Source organism: Salmo salar, chromosome 02 (assembly GCF_965601325.2).
Source record: "Salmo salar chromosome 02, fSalSal1, whole genome shotgun sequence".
Lineage (NCBI taxonomy): Eukaryota > Metazoa > Chordata > Actinopteri > Salmoniformes > Salmonidae > Salmo > Salmo salar.
In genome coordinates, this window is record NC_138292.1 from 21,382,501 (window position 1) to 21,401,530 (window position 19,030).

General features: G+C 44.0%; 2 protein-coding genes across 3 annotated transcripts in view; both read left to right on the forward strand.

The window, feature by feature from the left end:
• The window catches only part of LOC106605775 (beta-2-glycoprotein 1-like), a 17,928-nt gene extending 10,042 nt beyond the window's left edge, over positions 1–7,886 (forward strand). For both annotated transcript variants that reach the window (XM_014201710.3, XM_014201709.3), the window contains 5 exons: positions 5,626–5,737; positions 6,236–6,309; positions 6,750–6,929; positions 7,053–7,250; positions 7,440–7,886. In XM_014201710.3, coding sequence (XP_014057185.1) covers positions 5,626–5,737; positions 6,236–6,309; positions 6,750–6,929; positions 7,053–7,250; positions 7,440–7,522 — 647 coding nt within the window. In that variant the 3' untranslated portion in view covers positions 7,523–7,886. The remainder of the gene's footprint in view (positions 1–5,625; positions 5,738–6,235; positions 6,310–6,749; positions 6,930–7,052; positions 7,251–7,439) is intronic.
• A 2,126-nt stretch (positions 7,887–10,012) lies between these two features.
• Positions 10,013–18,185, forward strand: LOC106605776 (uncharacterized). Its single transcript, XM_082960717.1, has 3 exons — positions 10,013–10,097; positions 13,120–15,660; positions 17,350–18,185. Exons 2-3 carry the CDS (start codon positions 13,621–13,623, stop codon positions 17,698–17,700), a joined length of 2,391 nt encoding a protein of 796 aa, XP_082816843.1. The 5' UTR covers positions 10,013–10,097; positions 13,120–13,620; the 3' UTR covers positions 17,701–18,185.
• Positions 18,186–19,030: the final 845 nt, after the last annotated feature.

Genomic DNA, 19,030 nt, shown 5'->3' on the forward strand with positions numbered 1-19,030 from the left:
TCTGTCAATCTCTCTCACTCTCTCTCTCTCTCTCTCTGCCAATGTCTCTCTCTCTCTGTCAATCTCTCTCTCTCTCTGCCAATGTCTCTCTCTCTCTGTCAATCTCTCTCACTCTCTCTCTCTCTCTGCCAATGTCTCTCTCTCTCTGTCACTCTCTCTCACTCTCTCTCTCACTCTGTCACTCTGTCACACTCTCGCTCTCTCTGTCACTCTCTCTCTCTCTCTGTCACTCTCTCTCTCTGTCACTCTCTCTCTATCTCTCTCTGCAGCAATATGCATACTTATCAGCTAGTTACCATAATCTATTTTCAGATTCCTGTTTTCTCAGAGGATATTCAGTTTCCTGACTCAAAGCTATGACAACCTGCAACACCTATAACCTACAAAGGTTATTGTTATATGAGTCACCTGGCCAGTGAAAGGGACATGTGAGGTGTTGACCGCTATGTATCCTGAAGAGGAGCCCCCCCATTCCACTTCCCCCTGTCTGCTGTGTCATCTCACACCTATAGTGCATTCAGAAAGTATTCAGACCCCTTGACTTTTTACACATTTTGTTAGGTTACAGCCTTATTCTAAAATGGATTAAATTGTTTTTTTTCTTCATCAGTCTACACACAACACCCCATAATGACAAAGCAAAAACAGTTTTTTCGACGTTTAGGCAAATTTATAATAATAAAAAAAAACGGAAATATGACATTTAAAGTATTCCTCTCTTGGAAAATTAAGTATTCAGACGCTTTACTCGGTACTTTGTTGAAGCACGATTACAGCCTCAAGTCTTCTTGGGTATGACGCAACAAGCTTGGCACACCTGTATTTGGGGAGTTTCTCCCATTCTTCTCTGCATATCCTCTCAAGCTCTGTCAGGTTGGATGGGGAGTGTTGCTGCACAGCTATTTTCAGGTCTCTCCAGAGATGTTCGATTGGGTTAAATTCCGGGCTCGGGCTGGGCCACTCAAGGACATTCCGTCACTTGTCCCGAAGCCACTCCTGCGTTGTCTTGGCTGTGTGCTTAGGGTTGTTGTCCTGTTAGAAGGTGAACCTTCGCCCCAGTCTGAGGTCCTGAGAGCTCTAGAGCAGGTTTTCATCAAGGATCTCTCTGTACTTTGCTCCGTTCATCTTTGCCTCGATCCTGACTAGTCTCTCAGTCCCTGCCGCTGAAAAACATCCCCAAAACATGATGCTGCCACCATCATGCTTCACCGTAAGGATGGTGCCAGGTTTCCTCCAGATGTGGCGCTTGGCATTCAGGCCAAAGAGTTTAATCTTGGTTTCATCAGACCAGAGAATCTTGTTTCTCATGGTCTGAGAGTATTTAGGTGCCTTTTGGCAAACTCCACATGGGCTGTCATGAGCCTTTTACTGAGGAGTGGCTCCTGTCTGGCCACTCTATCATAAATGCATGATTGGTAGAGTGCTGCAGAGATGATTGTCCTTCTGGAAGGTCCTCCCATCTCCACAGAGGAACTCTGGAGCTCTGTCAGTGTGACCCTCAGGTTCTTGGTCACCTCCCTGACCATGGCCCTTCTCCCCTCCATTGCTCAGTTCGGCTAGGCGGCCAGCTCTAGGAAGAGTCTTGGTGGTACCCTTCCCCAGATCTGTGCCTCGACACAATCCTGTCTCTGAGCTCTACGGACAATTCCTTTGACCTCATGGCTTGGTTTTTGCTCTGACATGCACTGTCAACTGTGGGACCTTATATAGACAGGTGTGTGCCTTTCCAAATTATGTCCAATCAATTGAATTTACAACAGGTGGACTCCAATCCAAGTTGTAGAAACATCTCAAGTATGATCAATGGAAACAGGATGCACCAGTTTGAGTCTCATATACAATGGTTTGAATACTTATGTAAATAAGGTATTTCTGTTTTTTACTTTTAATAAAATAGCAAAAATGTCTAAAAACCTGTTTTCAATTTGTCATTATGGGGTATTGTGTGTAGATTGATGAGGAACACTTTTTTTTTAAATACATTTTAAAATTAAACTAACGTAACAAAATGTGGAGAAAGTCAAGGCATCTGAATACTTTCCGAATGCACTCTAGCTGTTAACTTTCTCTCAATCCCGTTATTCACATTAGCTAAATGCTGCTCTGTGTGTGTTTGTCTGTGTGTGTATTTGCGTGTTGTGTTCCTGTTTTTTCTATGAATCCTATTATGCACATTAGTTACATGCTGATATGTGTGTGTGTGTGTGTGTGTGTGTGTGTGTGTCTTTCCACAATGTGTGTGGGTTTCTGTGTGTAGGCTATGAACGGTATCATGCTCAACAGCACATAGGCACCACCAGTGAATGACATACAGTGCCTTCAGAAAGTTTTCACATCCCTTGACTTTTTCCACATTTTGTTGTGTTACAAAGCGGGATTAAAATAGATTTAATTGAAGAAAAAAATTGGTCAACAATCTACACAAAATACTCTGTAATGTCTCAGTGGAAGAAACATGTTTGTTTTTTATTAATGAAAAATAATATATTTTGATTAGAGAAGTATATTCAACCCACTGAGTCAATACATGTTAGAATCCCCTTTGGCAGCGATTACAGCTGTGAGCCTGTCTGGATGAGTCTAATAGCTTTGCAAACCTTGATTGTACAATATTTGCCCATTATTCTTTTTAAAAATTTTCAAGCTTTGTCAAGTTCATTGTTGATCATTACTAGACATTTTCAAGCCGATTTAAGTCAAAACTGTAACTAGGTCACTTAATAACATTCAATGTCATCTTATCTTAGTAAGTAACTCCAGTGGCCTTGCATTTTAGTTTATTGTCCTGCTGAAAGGGGGATTTGTCTCCCAGTATCTGTTGGAAAGCAGACTGTAACAGGTTCTCTTTTTACGTTGCCTGTGCTTAGCTCTATTCATTTTCTTTTCATTCAAAAAAACCTCCCTAGTCTTTGCCGATGACAAGTATTTTTTATTTTATTTTTTTATTTCACCTTTATTTAACCAGGTAGGCTAGCTGAGAACAAGTTCTCATTTGCAACTGCGACCTGGTCAAGATAAAGCATAGCAATTCGACACATACAACAACACAGAGTTACATATGGAATAAACAAAACATAGTCAATAATACAGTAGAACAAAAGAAAACAAAAAGTCTATATACAGAGAGTGCAAATGAGGTAAGATAAGGGAGTTAAGGCAATAAATAGGCCATGGTGGCGAAGTAATTACAATATAGCAATTAAACACTGGAATGGTAGATGTGCAGAAGATGAATGTGCAAGTAGTGATACTGGGGTGCAAAGGAGCAAGATAAATAAATAAATACAGTATGGGGATGAGGTAGGTAGATAGATGGGCTGTTTACAGATGGGCTATGTACAGGTGAAGTGATCTGTGAGCTGCTCTGACAGCTGGTGCTTAAAGCTAGTGAGGGAGATATGAGTCTCCAGCTTCAGAGATTTTTGCAGTTCGTTCCAGTCATTGGCAGCAGAGAACTGGAAGGAAAGACGACCAAAGGAGGAATTGGCTTTGGGGATGACCAGTGAGATATACCTGCTGGAGCGCGTGCTACGAGTGGGTGCTGCTATGGTGACCAGTGAGCTGAGATAAGGTGGGGCTTTACCTAGCAGAGACTTGTAGATAACCTGTAGCCAGTGGGTTTGGTGACGAGTATGAAGCGAGGGCCAACCAACGAGAGCGTACAGGTCGCAGTGGTGGGTAGTGTATGGGGCTTTGATGACAAAACGGATGGCACTGTGATAGACTACATCCAGTTTGTTGAGTAGAGTGTTGGAGGCTATTTTATAGATGACATCACCGAAGTCGAGGATCGGTAGGATGGTCAGTTTTACGAGGGTATGCTTGGCAGCATGAATGAAGGATGCTTTGTTGCGATATGGGAGGCCGATTCTAGATTTAATTTTGGATAGGAGATGCTTAATGTGTCTGGAAGGAGAGTTTATAGTCTAACCAGACACCCAGGTATTTGTAGTTGTCCACGTATTCTAAGTCAGAGCCGTCCAGAGTAGTGATGCTGGACGGGCGAGCAGGTGCGGGCAGTGATCGATTGAATAGCATGCATTTAGTTTTACTTGCGTTTAAGAGCAGTTTGAGGCCACGGAAGGAGAGTTGTATGGCAATAACATGATGCAGCCACCACTATGCTTGAAAATATGAACACTGGTGCGCAGTGATGTGTTGTGTTGTGTTGGATTTTCCCCAAACATATAATACAGTATTAATTCAGTGCCTTATTGCAAACAGGGTGCATGTTTGGAATATTTTCATTCAGTACAGACTTCCTTTGTTTCACTCTGTCATTTAGATTAGTATTGTGGAGTAACTACAATGTTGTTGATCCATCCTCAGTTTTCTCCTATCACAGCCATTAAACTCTAACTGTATCATGACACAAGGTGAGACCCAGATGCAGACACAGGAGGCAGATGGTTGGAGTCTTACAATGTTTAATAATCCAATAGGGTAAGGCAAGAGAATGGTCGTGGACAGGCAAAAGGTCAAAACCAGATCAGAGTCCAGGAGGTACAGAGTGGCAGAGAGGCTCGTGGTCAAGGCAGGCAGAATGGTCAGGAAGCCGGGTACAGAGTCCAGAACAGGCAAGGGCCAAAACCGGGAGGACTAGAAAAAAGAGAATAGCAAAGGCAGGAGTACGGGAAAACCTCTGGTTGACTTGGAACATACAAGACGAACTGGCACAGAGACACAGGGATAAATACACTAGGGAAAACAAGCAACACCTGGAGGGGGTGGAGACAATAACGAGGACAGGTGAAGCTGATCAGGGTGTGACAAACTGTTTTAAAGTCACCATTGGCCTCATGGTGAAATCCCTGAGCGGTTTCCTTCCTCTCTGGCAACTGAGGAAGGATGCCTGTATTTTTGTAGTGACTGATTGTATTTATACACCATCCGAAGTGTAATTAGTAACTTCACCATGCTCAAAGGGATATTCAATATCTGCTTTTTTTTACCCATCAACCTTTGCAAGGCATTGGAAAACCTCCATGGTCTTTGTGGTTGAATCTGTTTTTGAAATTCACTGCTCGATTGAGGGACCTTACAGATAATTGTATGTGTGGGGTACAGAGATGAGGTAGTCATTAAAAAATCATGTTAATAAACACCATTATTCCACACAGAGTTATTCCATGCAATTTATTATGTGACTTGTTAAGCAAATGTTTACTCCTGAACTTATTTAGGTTTGCTATAACAAAGGAGTTGAATACTTATTCACTTAAGACCTTTCAGCTTTGAATTTTTCATTACTTAGCAAAAATGTATAAAAACATAATTACACATTATGGGAAATTGTGTGTAGATCAATGACACAAAATCTAAATGTAATCATTTTTAAATTCAGGCTGTAACACAACAAAATGTGGAAAATGTCAAGGCGTGGGAATACTTTCTGAAGGCACTGCAAAATATCATCAGCACCCTGTGTGTGTGTGTGTGTGTGTGTGTGTGTGTGTCTGTGTGTGAATCAGTTGAACAGAATGTACAAATGTGTTTTGTTACAGATGTGCTTCTCACTCTCCCTTTCCCTCCTCCCTCTCTCTGTTCCTCTCTCCTCCCTCTCTCTTCCACTCTTCTCTTCCCTCCTCCCTCCTCCATGTGTGTCTACGTCTGCCCCCTCTGTAGCCCCCACCTCCCCCCAGGTCTCATGTCCTTTACCTGAGGAGGTGACCGACACCTTCAGCATCGATGGATCCGCAGTCGCTGGAACAACCATCCGCTACACCTGTCTGTCTGGGTGAGAGAGGGAGGGAGAGAGAGAGAGAGAGGGAGAGAGGGAGGGAGAGAGAGAGAGAGAGAGGGAGGGAGGGAGGGAGGGAGGGAGGGAGGGAGGGAGGGAGGGAGGGAGGGAGGGAGGGAGGAAAGACAGATGCAGACAAAGGAGAGAGAGAGATGGGTGGTAAGGGGTGGAAGTGGAGGAACTTCATTATGTAGAGACTGGGCTGTCTACATTACTGTTGTTAACTAGGCCATTAATATGCTTTTTACTGACTCACATCTAATAATGTATCACATCTAATAATGTATCACATCTAATAATGTATCACATCCCAATGCATATGTCAATTGGAATCATGTATTGTATGGAAAATACATACTTTCTGAAACAGAGCCAACAGAGAGGTGAACATTTAACCTCTGCTACACCGCTTAGTGTATTACCAGTCAATTAGTCATATAACCACCCCCTCTCTCTCTGTCTCTCTCCCTCTCTCTCCCCCCCTTCTCTCTCCAGGGAGCTGGTGGGAAACAGTGAGAATCTCTGTAATATTGATCAGACCTGGCAGTACCCTCACCCCATCTGTCAAAGTACGTGTGTGTGTTTTATAATATATAGTGTTTGATAGAGAGAGAGAGCAAGCAGAGGTAGAGCATCAGAGCCATGGAATTTGATGGTTGGCGTGTGGGTGGATGGATTGGGCCTTTTGATTGTGAGTGTGTGAATGTGTGGTTGTGTGTTTGTGTGTGTGTGTATTTTGCGGAGGAGGTTATTGTACTCTGCACTTGAAATCGTTCTACTTTGTGTGTGTGTGTGTCTTTTTATGTGTGTGAGAGAGACTGAAATGTCGGTTGTTATGTTTCATAGTGCTTTACTGCCACCTTTTGGCCTAAACAGAGAATAACATCTCTTGCCAATTCATTCAGCAATGTTCTTGTATCCTGGTCTGATCCTATGGATGTGCAGACTTGACCAGGATGGAAGAACATGTAAATGTGTATATACAGTGACCCTCTCTCTCCTGTTCCAGGAGTGTGGTGCCCGCCCCCCCAGGAGGTGAACCAGGGGTACCTGGTGGCGGTACAGAGGACTGAGTACGATGTGGGCGATGCCATCTATTACCTCTGTAAGAAGAACCACCTGCTGGATGGACCCAACCGGGTCACCTGCCAGCCCAACGGCACCTGGAGCGCAGTGCCCTACTGCAGAGGTGAGACCTAATTGTTACACCCAGGGCCCACTGTGTGTGTGTGTGTGTGAGATACAGAGAGAGTGGGTAGAATATTGACCTTTCTTCTTTATTTGTTCTTCATCCTATACTTCCTGCTCTTAGCGCGCTGTCCAATCCCAGCGGAGCGGAGCCGTGTTCTGATTGGTGGGCTGAAGCGTTGGCCCTATGACGTGACAGACTCGGTGGTTCCTCACGGGGAGAGCGTGACGTTCTACTGTAAACACTCCAGGAAGCAGTGCAGCTTCCCCTACACACAGACCTGTTTCGACGGCAGGCTCAACCCCCCCTTCTGCTACCAGGGTGAGTTAGGACCCCAGAACTGGTGCCCTGTCTAACATGATCTATGGAAAACCCCTTGGTGCCTTACTAGTATTTCTATGTGACTGTTCAGTGGGCAGGAGACCTCAGGGTTCAGTCAGAGACAGTATGTGCTTATATTGTCTTCATTTGATGTAACATGTCTATCACCTCCCTCCTTCTGTGTCCCAGAACCCACCTGGCTGCAGTACAAACTGTTCCCTCATCGGCTGGTGTCAGAGATCGAGGCCTGCTCTCTTGTAGACCTGGACTAATACCCCGACACTCCCATCTCTATGTCTTGTCCCCCTCTCTCTCAGCCTGTACCAATGATAGGCTCTACATGTCTTAACAATAGCTGTGTTAATGATAATACATGCATTAATACAGAAGTAAAACAGAGTCATAACTCATATAGTTCAAATGTTCACTTCATGTGTTGTTACCATGTGACTCTGACTCCTCCCACTGCGGGATCTGACTGACCTTACGTGTTGTTTTGTTTTAACATAGTGTGTTCCTGCCCCAAGCTGGGCCTCAGGATACTCCTCCTACTTATGTTGTTGACACACCAAGCCCTGAGGCTTGGAAGTTCTATTGATGTGACGGTTTTGAAATAAAAACAACGTTTTGCTGTAATGTGATGAATGTGATATTTCATGTAATTGAAATAAAATAGAGATGAACACTTGATTCTCACAACAATTAGGACACCCTGATACAGTGAGGGAAAAAAGTATTTGATCCCCTGCTGATTTTGTACGTTTGCCCACTGACAAAGAAATGATCAGTCTATAATTTTAATGGTAGGTTTATTTGAACAGTGAGAGACAGAATAACAACAACAACAAAGTCCAGAAAAATGCATGTCAAAAATTTTATTATTAAATGATTTGCATTTTAATGAGGGAAATAAGTATTTGACCCCTCTGCAAAACATGACTTAGTACTTGGTGGCAAAACCCTTGTTGGCAATCACAGAGGTCAGACATTTCTTGTAGTTGGCCACCAGGTTTGCACACATCTCAGGAGGGATTTTGTCCCACTCCTCTTTGCAGATCTTCTCCAAGTCATTAAGGTTTCGAGGCTGACGTTTGGCAACTCGAACCTTCAGCTCCCTCCACAGATTTTCTATGGGATTAAGGTCTGGAGACTTGCTAGGCCACTCCAGGACCTTAATGTGCTTCTTCTTGAGCCACTCCTTTGTTGCCTTGGCCGTGTGTTTTGGGTCATTGTCATGCTGGAATACCCATCCACGACCCATTTTCAATGCCCTGGCTGAGGGAAGGAAGTTCTCACCCAAGATTTGACAGTACATGGCCCCGTCCATCGTCCCTTTGATGCGGTGAAGTTGTCCTGTCCCCTTAGCAGAAAAACCCCCCCAAAGCATAATGTTTCCACCTCCATGTTTGACGGTGGGGATGGTGTTCTTGGGGTCATAGGCAGCATTCCTCCTCCTCCAAACACGGCGAGTTGAGTTGATGCCAAAGAGCTCCATTTTGGTCTCATCTGACCACAACACTTTCACCCAGTTGTCCTCTGAATCATTCAGATGTTCATTGGCAAACTTCAGATGGGCATGTATATGTGCTTTCTTGAGCAGGGGGACCTTGCGGGGGCTGCAGGATTTCAGTCCTTCACGGCGTAGTGTGTTACCAATTGTTTTCTTGGTGACTATGGTCCCAGCTGCCTTGAGATCATTGACAAGATCCTCCCGTGTAGTTCTGGGCTGATTCCTCACCGTTCTCATGATCATTGCAACTCCACGAGGTGAGATCTTGCATGGAGCCCCAGACCGAGGGAGATTGACAGTTCTTTTGTGTTTCTTCCAATTGCAAATAATCGCACCAACTGTTGTCACCTTCTCACCAAGCTGCTTGGCGATGGTCGTGTAGCCCATTCCAGCTTTGTGTAGGTCTACAATCTTGTCCCTGACATCCTTGGAGAGCTCTTTGGTCTTGGCCATGGTGGAGAGTTTGGAATCTGATTGATTGATTGCTTCTGTGGACAGGTGTCTTTTATACAGATAACAAACTGAGATTAGGAGCACTCCCTTTAAGAGTGTGCTCCTAATCTCAGCTCGTTACCTGTATAAAAGACACCTGGGAGCCAGAAATCTTTCTGATTGAGAAGGGTCAAATACTTATTTCCCCCATTAAAATGCTAATCATTTTATAACATTTTTGACATGCGTTTTTCTGGATTTTTTTGTTGTTATTCTGTCTCTCACTGTTCAAATAAACCTACCATTAAAATTATAGACTGATAATTTCTTTGTCAGTGGGCAAACGTACAAAATCAGCAGGGGATCAAATACTTTTTTCCTCACTGTATATCTCTTTCTCGCTCCCACACGAGCATGTGTACACACACACACACACACACACACACACACACACACACACACACACACACACACACACACACACACACACACACACACACACACACCACACACACACACACACACACACAATCCATCTTTTGCAATTTCTAAGGTTACATGCCCTTGGATTAAATGCTGATCTGATCTCATAACATATACAGTAGCTGCCCACTGTTTACTCAACATGGATTGAGTCTAGTCAGACCCAGAATTGTCCTTGCTATCCGAAATCCCTGGGACGTCTCTACCCCATTAAAGTTAAGGGTTAAGGTTATGGTTAGGGTAGGGGTAAAGTTTGGGTATGGGCGGCCCAAGGATCCCAGATAGCGTTAACCGAAGCCGAATGCTGCGACGCCATGAGCTCCCACCTCTCTGCTCGCGTAGCAGGCTGCGCGCAGAATCTCGACTACTAACTAGTCCGCCTCTCATTCATATTTGGTCCTCCGGAAGTATCCACAGCTCGGGTAAGCCAGTGTCTATGCAGCGAGTGACTTATGGGTGGAGTATGTAGTTTTTTATCCAGTTTTAAATGTATGGACAGTATACCGGACGCATCCCACACCTGTTATATTGACAAGTGTATGTCCAGACAATTAAGTTAGTGAAATAAATTACAATATGCCGGTAAAGTTTCCTACATCGCTTTTTCTGCCAGCTGTCGGGCTGCTCCCTACAGGGCTCGAACCCTCGACTTGTAAAATGGCTGGTTGTGGGTCCATAGACAGCCAGGGCAGTTATTACGGCAAAAATATCAACATAATTTAGACAAATACCGCGGCGTCATTTAAAATAAGTGAGCCGAATATATTACATGAAATGCAGTTAGCAAACATTGTCCCAGGTTCGAGTGTCGTGGCCATTGATGCGCAGTACATCCACAGATATAAAACAGGGTTTGGCTATTCGGACCTCGGACTGCGCGCAATGGCGTCTCCCATAAACAGCGACACTTTTTATTCCAACATAAATACAGTACAAGGATGGATAAGGGTTCAAATGCAGGAAAACAAATATGATGTCGACCCAAAACCGTTGCCAAATATTTAACGAATGTCTTATTTTGTATTAGACTATGGCAGACAAATGAAATTCTGAAATCGAAAGAAAAAATGGGCTTTACCCCCAGATAGTATGATTTCGCTGACATCATGCTCTCTTGAACCCTCCACTGCAGACTGTCGCGTTCATGATATGTGGTATATTGGCGACTTTGTGTAGAGCCCGGTAAGCAAATTATATAAAACCAGTGAAGTCCATAATAACAGCAAACGTGCGTAATTTACGCATGCTGCGTTACATGTTTAAGATTGACAATCATAGCAATTAAGCATATCAGGTAATCACTGATTGTAGAGCATGAGACAACACGCTGTAGCCTTTAAAACAAATCTCGCCTCAAGTTATTGAGATATTAGCAGGAATTGGAACCGGTTTGAATGATGATAATGTTATTGATGATGATGATGACGATCATTGATGATGATGATGATGACAATGTAATGGTGATGATGACGATGATGAGGTGGAAGGTGGTGGTGGGGATGTTATGTAGGTGATGGGGATGATTTAACCTAAAGTCTCTTCAGAAAGTATTCCTGTATTCATACCAATGGACTTTTTACACATTTTACACAAAGTGCGATTAAAATGGTTTTAATTGTCAGTTTTCTCCCCAACAATCGACACAAAATACTCTGTAATGTCAAAGTGGAAGAAAAATTCAAACATGTTTTTTAATATATTTTTTAACAAATTAATGAAAAATAAAACACTAAAATATCTTGATTAAAAAGTATTCAACCCCCTGAGTCAATACATGTTAAAATCACCTTTGGCAGCGATTACAGCTGTGAGACTTTCTGGGTACATCTCTAAGAGCTTTCCACACCTGGATTGTGCAACATTTGCCCATTATTCTTAAAAAAATTCTTTATACTCTATCAAATTGGTTGTTGATCATTGCTAGAGAACCATTTTCAGAGCTTGCCATAGATTTTCAAGCATATTTAAGTCAACACTGTAACTCGGACACTCAGGAACATTCACTGTCTTCTTGGTAAGCAACTCCAGTGGAGATTTGGCCTTGTGTTTTAGGTTATTGTCCTGTTGAAAGGTGAATTCATATCCCAGTGTCTGGTGGAAAGCAGACTGAACCAGGTTTTCCTCTGGTATTTTGTCTGTGCTTAGTTCCATTCCGTAGCTTTTTTATCCTGAAAAACTCAGCAGTCCTTAACGATTACAAGCATACCCATAACATGATGCAGCCACCACTATGCTTGAAAATATGAAGAGTGGTACTCAGTAATGTGTGTTGTATTGGATTTGCCCCAAACATAACACTTTGTATCCAAGTCAAAAAGTGAATTGCACATTTTTTGCAGTATTACCTTAGTGCCTTGTTGCAAACAGGATTCATGTTTTGGAATATTTGTATTCTGTACAGGCTTCGTTCTTTTCACTCTGTCAATTAGGTTAGTATTGTCGAGTAGCTACAATGTTGTTGATCCATCCTCAGTTTTCTCCTATCACAGCCATTCAACCCTGTAACTGTTTTAAAGTCACCATTGGCCTCATGGTGAAATCTCCGGCAACTGAGATAGGAAGGACACCTGTATCTTTGTAATGGCCGGGTGTATTGGTACACCATCCAAAGTGTAATTAATAACTTCACCATGCTCAAAGGGATTTTTAAAACCTATTTACCAATAGATGCCCTTCTTTGCAAGGCATTGGAAAACTTCCCTGGTATTTGTGGTTGAATCTGTGTTTGAAATTCACTGCACGACTGAGGGACCTTAGAGATAATTGGGGTACAGAGATGAGGTAATCATCAAATCAAAATCAAATCAAATCATTCATGTTAAATCAAATGAGGTAATCATTCATGTTAAAAACTATTATTGCACAGAGAGTGAGTCCATGCAATTTATTATGTGACCTGTTAAGCCATGTTTTACTCCTGGACTTATTTAGGCTTGCCATAACAAAGGGATTGAATACTTATTGACTCAAGACATTTCAGCTTTTCATTTTGAATGAATTTGTAAAACTTTCAAAAAACATAATTCCACTTGTGTATTGTGTGTAGGACCGGTGACAAAATATCTAAATTTAACCCATTTTCAATCCAGTCAAAGGGTGTGAATACTTTCTGAAGGCCCTGTTTTTGTAGTAAAACAAGAATAGGAGTTTAAGAAATTCATAATAGCCTATTTAGTCTATGTGAATAGTTTGAGTCTAGGCATATTTCATTATGCACAATGAAAGAACAAGTAAGATATTCTAACAACATGATACTAATTTAATCAACTTCCTAATTTTGTTGCTCTGATATCCTGTGAAATCGCATAACGACACCTAGCCACCTCAGGACATCTTCCTTATCAATGAAGCCTATAGTCATTTGATTGACAAGTCCTCTTATTATTTGATTGTAATAATTAATCTCTTGTTAAGATGATAAAATATTGAATCCCCATTTTACAGATTTAGGCATGTTCCAAAATGGATTCTCAAAAGACAGGGGTTCTGACCAATGGTGGCTCAGATGACAGGAGTGTCGGCCAATCCTTGAAGAGATCGGGGACTGTGCCAGAGATCCATGAGGAGCCAGTGGACTCCTTGATCTTATTCTGCCCACCAGGTAACCTCCAATAATGCTCCCTTAAACAGGTGTACTCCAGTACAGGTGTCCAATCAAAACCATTTTAGGCCAAACGAGGAGAAGGGGCTGGGAGAGCGCCCTGCGGGCTCAACCAACCAATCACAGTCAAGACTGGACTTCCTGGTGTGTGCGATCAACCAATCAGAGTCAAATCAGACGTTCCTGGATTGTGCAACAGGCCAATCACAGACTCTGCAGCTCTCAGCTCTACCAAAGTCGTGCCTCCCTCTGATTCTAAAGGGAGTAGGTTAGAAGCCAGAGCTGTTTGGTCTGGGACCAGTTGAAATGCCCTGACCTCCACTACTGTGACTGGCACGGGTCAGATGGAGGATGTGTGTGTTGAAGAGATAGAACACACTGAGGAGCCTCTCTACAGGATGGAGACAGAAGAGAGGGATGAGAGGAGAGATGGAGAGAAGGATGTTACGCAAGACAGGAATGGTAGTCCCATTGTCCCTGAAACGCCTCTCATCTCCGACACAGCCAAGGCAGTGAGGGATGGAGGGATAAGGGGGGAGAAAGAAAGGAAAGATAGAGAGGATGAGAGAGTGATACCTCTTTTCCTACCCCCTAGTCAATGTCATGGGGGAAAAGAGAGACCAGGAGAGGACAGAGGAGAGAGAGCGGAGGCAGGGAAAGGAGTAAGGGGGAGAAGAGAGGAAGAGGAGGGAGAAGTATTGGATCTGAGCTTCCCTAAAAAGAGAGAGATCAAGGAGAGGAGCCTTTGGCATGAGAGCTCACTGCTTATGGAGGTAGATGAGGTAGAGGGGGATGGAGATAGGGACATAGTAGAGGAAGATGATTGTGATGATGAAGAGGATTCTATATTGAGAATGGATGGAGCTGACATTTTTGGGGGACCTCTCTTGTCTCCCTTGTTCTTCTCTACCTCCGTTTTCACCTCCCTCTCTTCCATAGACTCTGAAAGTGAAGGTCTTCTCCTGATAGATGACCAGGGTATTCCATACACACTCACCCCTGAGGGGCACAAAGTGCCCCAAATGGACTCGTCCAGGCCAGACAAACCCCCCTCAAGCCAGCCAAAGGTGCAGTCCAGCTCATTGGAGGGAGAGGATGACAGGTTGTCTCATATAACCACAGCAGGGGTCACTTTCCTCAGCCAAAGTTTAGTAAAAACTCCACACACACACAAGGAAAACACATGTCCCGCTCCTGTTACGTCTATGAAACCCTCACAGAAGTCAGAACTTCTAAAAAATACAGAACACTCAAAGAACCCAGAACTCTCACAGAATGCGGAACCCCCTAAGGTTCTAGATTCAGGTGTGAAATCTGTTAGTGAGGCTAGTGCTGCTGTTTCCCAACCCTCTGGTTCTGCTGTACACCTCCAACCCCCTCAGCCCATCCAGATCCTGACTAACCCCTCCTCCAACACCCCCATCCTCCTCTTCCCCTCCTCCCCCCAGCTCTCCTCCATTCCCCTAACCAAGACTGATGCCAACCCAGGCCTCCTGGCCTTCTCTCTCCCCCTCTCCCTCACCCAGAACATTCTCCTCTCCTCCACCACCTCTGGTCAGTCTTTCTCTACCTCCACCCCCATTGCTCTCATTGACCCCTCCACCGGTCAGCTCTCCCAAATCACTGCCTCCTCTTCATCCCCTCTTTCTCTCTCTCTCTCTTCTGGTCAGTTCGCCACATCAGGGTCATCCCTCCCTGCCAATCCCTCCCACCCAGTTATTAGATCGACACCCAACAACTCCCCTACTATCCTATCAAGAGAGAGTCCCATTGTTAACCCTCCCGCCCCTCTGACCTCCCCCTCTGTGGTCTCCTCCCCTCCCTCCAAGCAGCCCAGTGCTGATGGCAGTTCTAAAGCAGTTCTACTCAGCTCACCTCCTCACAAACACACTGAACCAAACTGTTGTGACCCCAACACCGATCATCAGTCACTATGTACTGAAGAAACCCAAATGGAGTCAGTCCCAAATGGTTCATCTCCTACTAAAGCCCCTCCCCTTACACACCCGCAGTCCCCTTCTCTGTCCTTTGACTTCAGTTTGGAGGCATCCGACCAATCAAAAGCCCCAGAGTCAAAGCACACCTCCCTCCCATGGGACGACCATCTCTACTTCTCCTCCGCCACCGCTCCTCCCTCCCCTCCCCTTGCCCCCATCTTCCCGTCCAGCGGACCCAGGAACCTGAACCCCCTGGACCCTCTGGACCCCCTGTCCCCAGCCTCCTCTCCCTCCTCTGGGCCACGAAGGGTCCTCTACTGCCCTCTCTGCCCTAGGATCTTCTACTACCTGTCTGACCTGGAGCGTCACTCCATCACCCATTCTCAGAACAAACCCCATGTCTGCCTGCAGTGTGGCAAGGCCTTCAAACGCTCCAGCCATCTGCAGGTGAGCTCAGTTGTTCATAAATGTTTGAATTGTGGTGTGGTGATTTGGTGGGCTCATGATGACATATTGTTTTCAAATCAAATCAAATTGAATTTGTCACATGCACCGAATACAACAGGTGTAGACCTTACAGTGAAATGCTTACTTACAAGCCCTTAACCAACAATGCAGTTAAAATTTTAAAAATAAAAAATAAACAAGAAATGTAATAAATAATTAAAGAGCAGCAGTAAAATAAGGGGGTACCGGGTACCGGTACAGAGGTAATTGGGGTAATATGTACATGTAGGTAGAGTAATTAAAGTGACTATGCATAGATAATAACAGAGAGTAGCAGCAGTGTAAAAGGGGGGGGGGGGGGGGGGGACGACAATGCAAATAGTCTGGGTAGCCATTTGATTAGATGTTCAGGAGTCTTATGGCTTGGGGGTAGAAGCTGTTTAGAAGCCTCTTGGATCTAGACTTGGTGCTCCAGTACCGCTTGCCATGTGGTAGCAGAGAGAACAGTCTATGACTAGGGTGGCTGGAGTCTTTGACAATTTTTAGGGCCTTCCTCTGATGCTGCCCGGTATAGAGGTCCTGGATGGCAGGAAGCTTGGCCCCAGTGATGTACTGGGCTGTACGCACTACACTCTGTAGTGCCTTGCGGTCGGAGGCCGAGCAGTTGTCATACCAGGCAGTGATGCAAGAAGTCAGGATGCTCTCGATGGTGCAGCTGTAGAACCTTTTGAGGATCTGAGGACCCATGCCAAATCTTTTCAGTCTCCTGAGGGGGAATAGGCATTGTCGTGCCCTCTTCACAACTGTCTTGGCGTTTGTACCATGATAGTTCGTTGGTGATGTGGACGCCAAGGAACTTGATGCTCTCAACCTGCTCCACTACAGCCCGTCGATGAGAATGGGGGCGTGCTCAGTCCTCCTTTTTCTGTAGTCCAAAATCATCTCCTTTGACTTGATCACGTTGAGGGAGAGGTTGCTGTCCTGGCACCACATGGCCAGGTCTCTGACCTCCTTCCTATAGGCTGTCTCGTCGTTGTTGGTGATCAGGCCTACCACTGTTGTGTCATCGGCAAACTTAATGATGGTGTTGGAGTCGTGCCTGGCCGTGCAGTCATGAGTGAACAGGGAGTACAGGAGGGGACTGAGCACGCACCCCTGAGTGGCCCCTGTGTTGAGGATCAGTGGGGACGGCCCGTCAGGAAGTCCACGATCCAGTTGCAGAGGGAGGTGTTTAGTCCCAGGGTCCTTAGCTTAGTGATGAGCTTTGAGGGCACTATGGTGTTGAACGCTGAGCTGTAGTCAATGAATAGCATTCTCAAATAGGTGTTCCTTTTGTCCAGGTGGGAAAGGGCAGTGTGGAGTGCAATAGAGATTGCATCATCTGTGGATCTGTTAGGGTGGTATGCAAATTGGAGTGGGTCTAGGGTTTCTGGGATAATGGTGTTGATGTGAGCCATGACCAGCCTTTCAAAGCACTTCATAGCTACAGACGTGAGTGCTATGGGTTGGTAGTCATTTAGGCAGGTTACCTGTTTTGATTGTGTTTGAAGTGGAACTAGGTCCTTTGTGTCAGATTTCATCTTGTTATGACTGCTATGTAATAAGTAGGTATAAACATATCATAATATATGAACATGAATGTATAGTGTTATCTAACAAACGTGACCCTCGTCCTTTGACCCTGAACAGAGACACAAGCACATTCACACGGGCGAGAGGAACTTTGTGTGCCCCATCTGCTCCAAGCGTTTCAGGGAGGCGGGCGAGCTGCAGCGCCATCAGAGGGTACACACAGGAGAGAAGCCCTACCAGTGCCCGCTGTGCCACACACGCTTCGCCGAGCGCAACACCCTGCGTCGACACACCAGACGCAAACACCCTTACCACCAGGCAGCTATGGAGATGCTGTCCGAGAGAGGAGCAGGGGGAGGAGGAAGAGAAGGAGGGGATGAAGATGAGGGCACAGAAGAGTGGTATAGTTCCACTGTGTCCAACTTGAACAACTCTGACTCTGAACCAGATTCTGAGGTCATTTCCTGAGGCTGATCCTCTTGAATAAAGGAAAGGAGGAGGAGGAGGAGGAGGAGGAGGAGGAGAGCAAAGGTTGTGTAGCTTCACTGTGTTCAACGGTACTTTCCAATGAGAACATTGGTTATATTTATTTATTAATTTCTCTTGAATGTATTTTATTTCCATTCCCTTACAGGGTCCGAAAATGATCACTGATCGCATAAATCCTTTCCCATCAAGTATTCCTTCGATTTTCGTCATTTCCACAACTATAGGGCGGAAAATGTTAATGGACATTCTAAAAAGGTCACCCTTTGACATTCTGCTATAACAATACATTTGCACTACCAAAGTACAAACAATTATGTTGTAAAAAGCGATCACAATGTTTTATTGTAAAATTGTTCTTTATTACTATATTTTTTTCTTCTCTTGTGGGAGCTGTACTTATTATTGAGTGAGATTATTTAACTTTCTTACAATTAAAGACATTGTCGTTCGATTTTGTGTTCAAATTTGAGAACAATAGCCTCCAATTTGTCCTTTTTACATGGTTTTTACATTGTGATTTCTGCTGCCTATGCCTTCAAAACAAGGTGCACTAATTTGTTAAATGCATAGAACAGAATTCTGACCAATTTTTTGTTGTTGCTGATTGCACCACTGATGCAATTGAAGCTTATGATAAATGCTAATCATGTTAACTTATTTCAGTTAAACCTCCCTGTGTGTGTACAGTGCTTTCAGAAAGTGTTCATACACCTTGAGTTATTTCACATTTTGTTGTGTTACAGCCTGAATAAAACATTTATTAAAAATAGTATTTTCTCATACACACAATACCCCATAATGAAAAAGTGAATACATGTTTTGAGAAATGTTTGCAAATGTATTCAAAATGAAAAACATAAATATCTAATTTACGTAAGTATTCACACACCTGAGTCAATACATGTTGGAATCACCTTTACCAGTGATTACAGCTGTGAGTCTTTCTGGGTCTCTAAGAACTTTGCACACCTGGATTCTACAACATTTGCACATGATTATTTTTACAATTCTTTAAGCTCTGTCAAGTTGGTTGTTGATCATTACTAGATAGACATTTTCAACTCTTGCCATAGATTTTCAAGACGATTTAAGTCAAAACTGTAACTAGGCTACTCAGGAACATTCAATGTTGTCTTGGTAAGCAACTCAAATGTATATTTTCCTTGTGTTTTAGGTTGTCCTGCTGAAAGGGGAATTTGTCTCCCAGTATCTGTTGGGAAGCAGACTGAACCAGGTTTTCCTCTAGGATTTTGCCTGTGCTTAACTTTATGTCCGGAATAAAAAAAAGTGTTATGTTTGGGGCAAATCA

What these genes read in the sequence shown, in the direction of transcription:
- LOC106605776 (XM_082960717.1), top strand. Translation starts at nt 13,621, where the DNA reads ATGGAGGATGTGTGTGTTGAAGAGATAGAACACACTGAGGAGCCTCTC. An exon ending in AACGCTCCAGCCATCTGCAG is followed by an intron (nt 15,661 to 17,349) that starts GTGAGCTCAGTT and finishes GACCCTGAACAG; the next exon opens with AGACACAAGCACATTCACAC.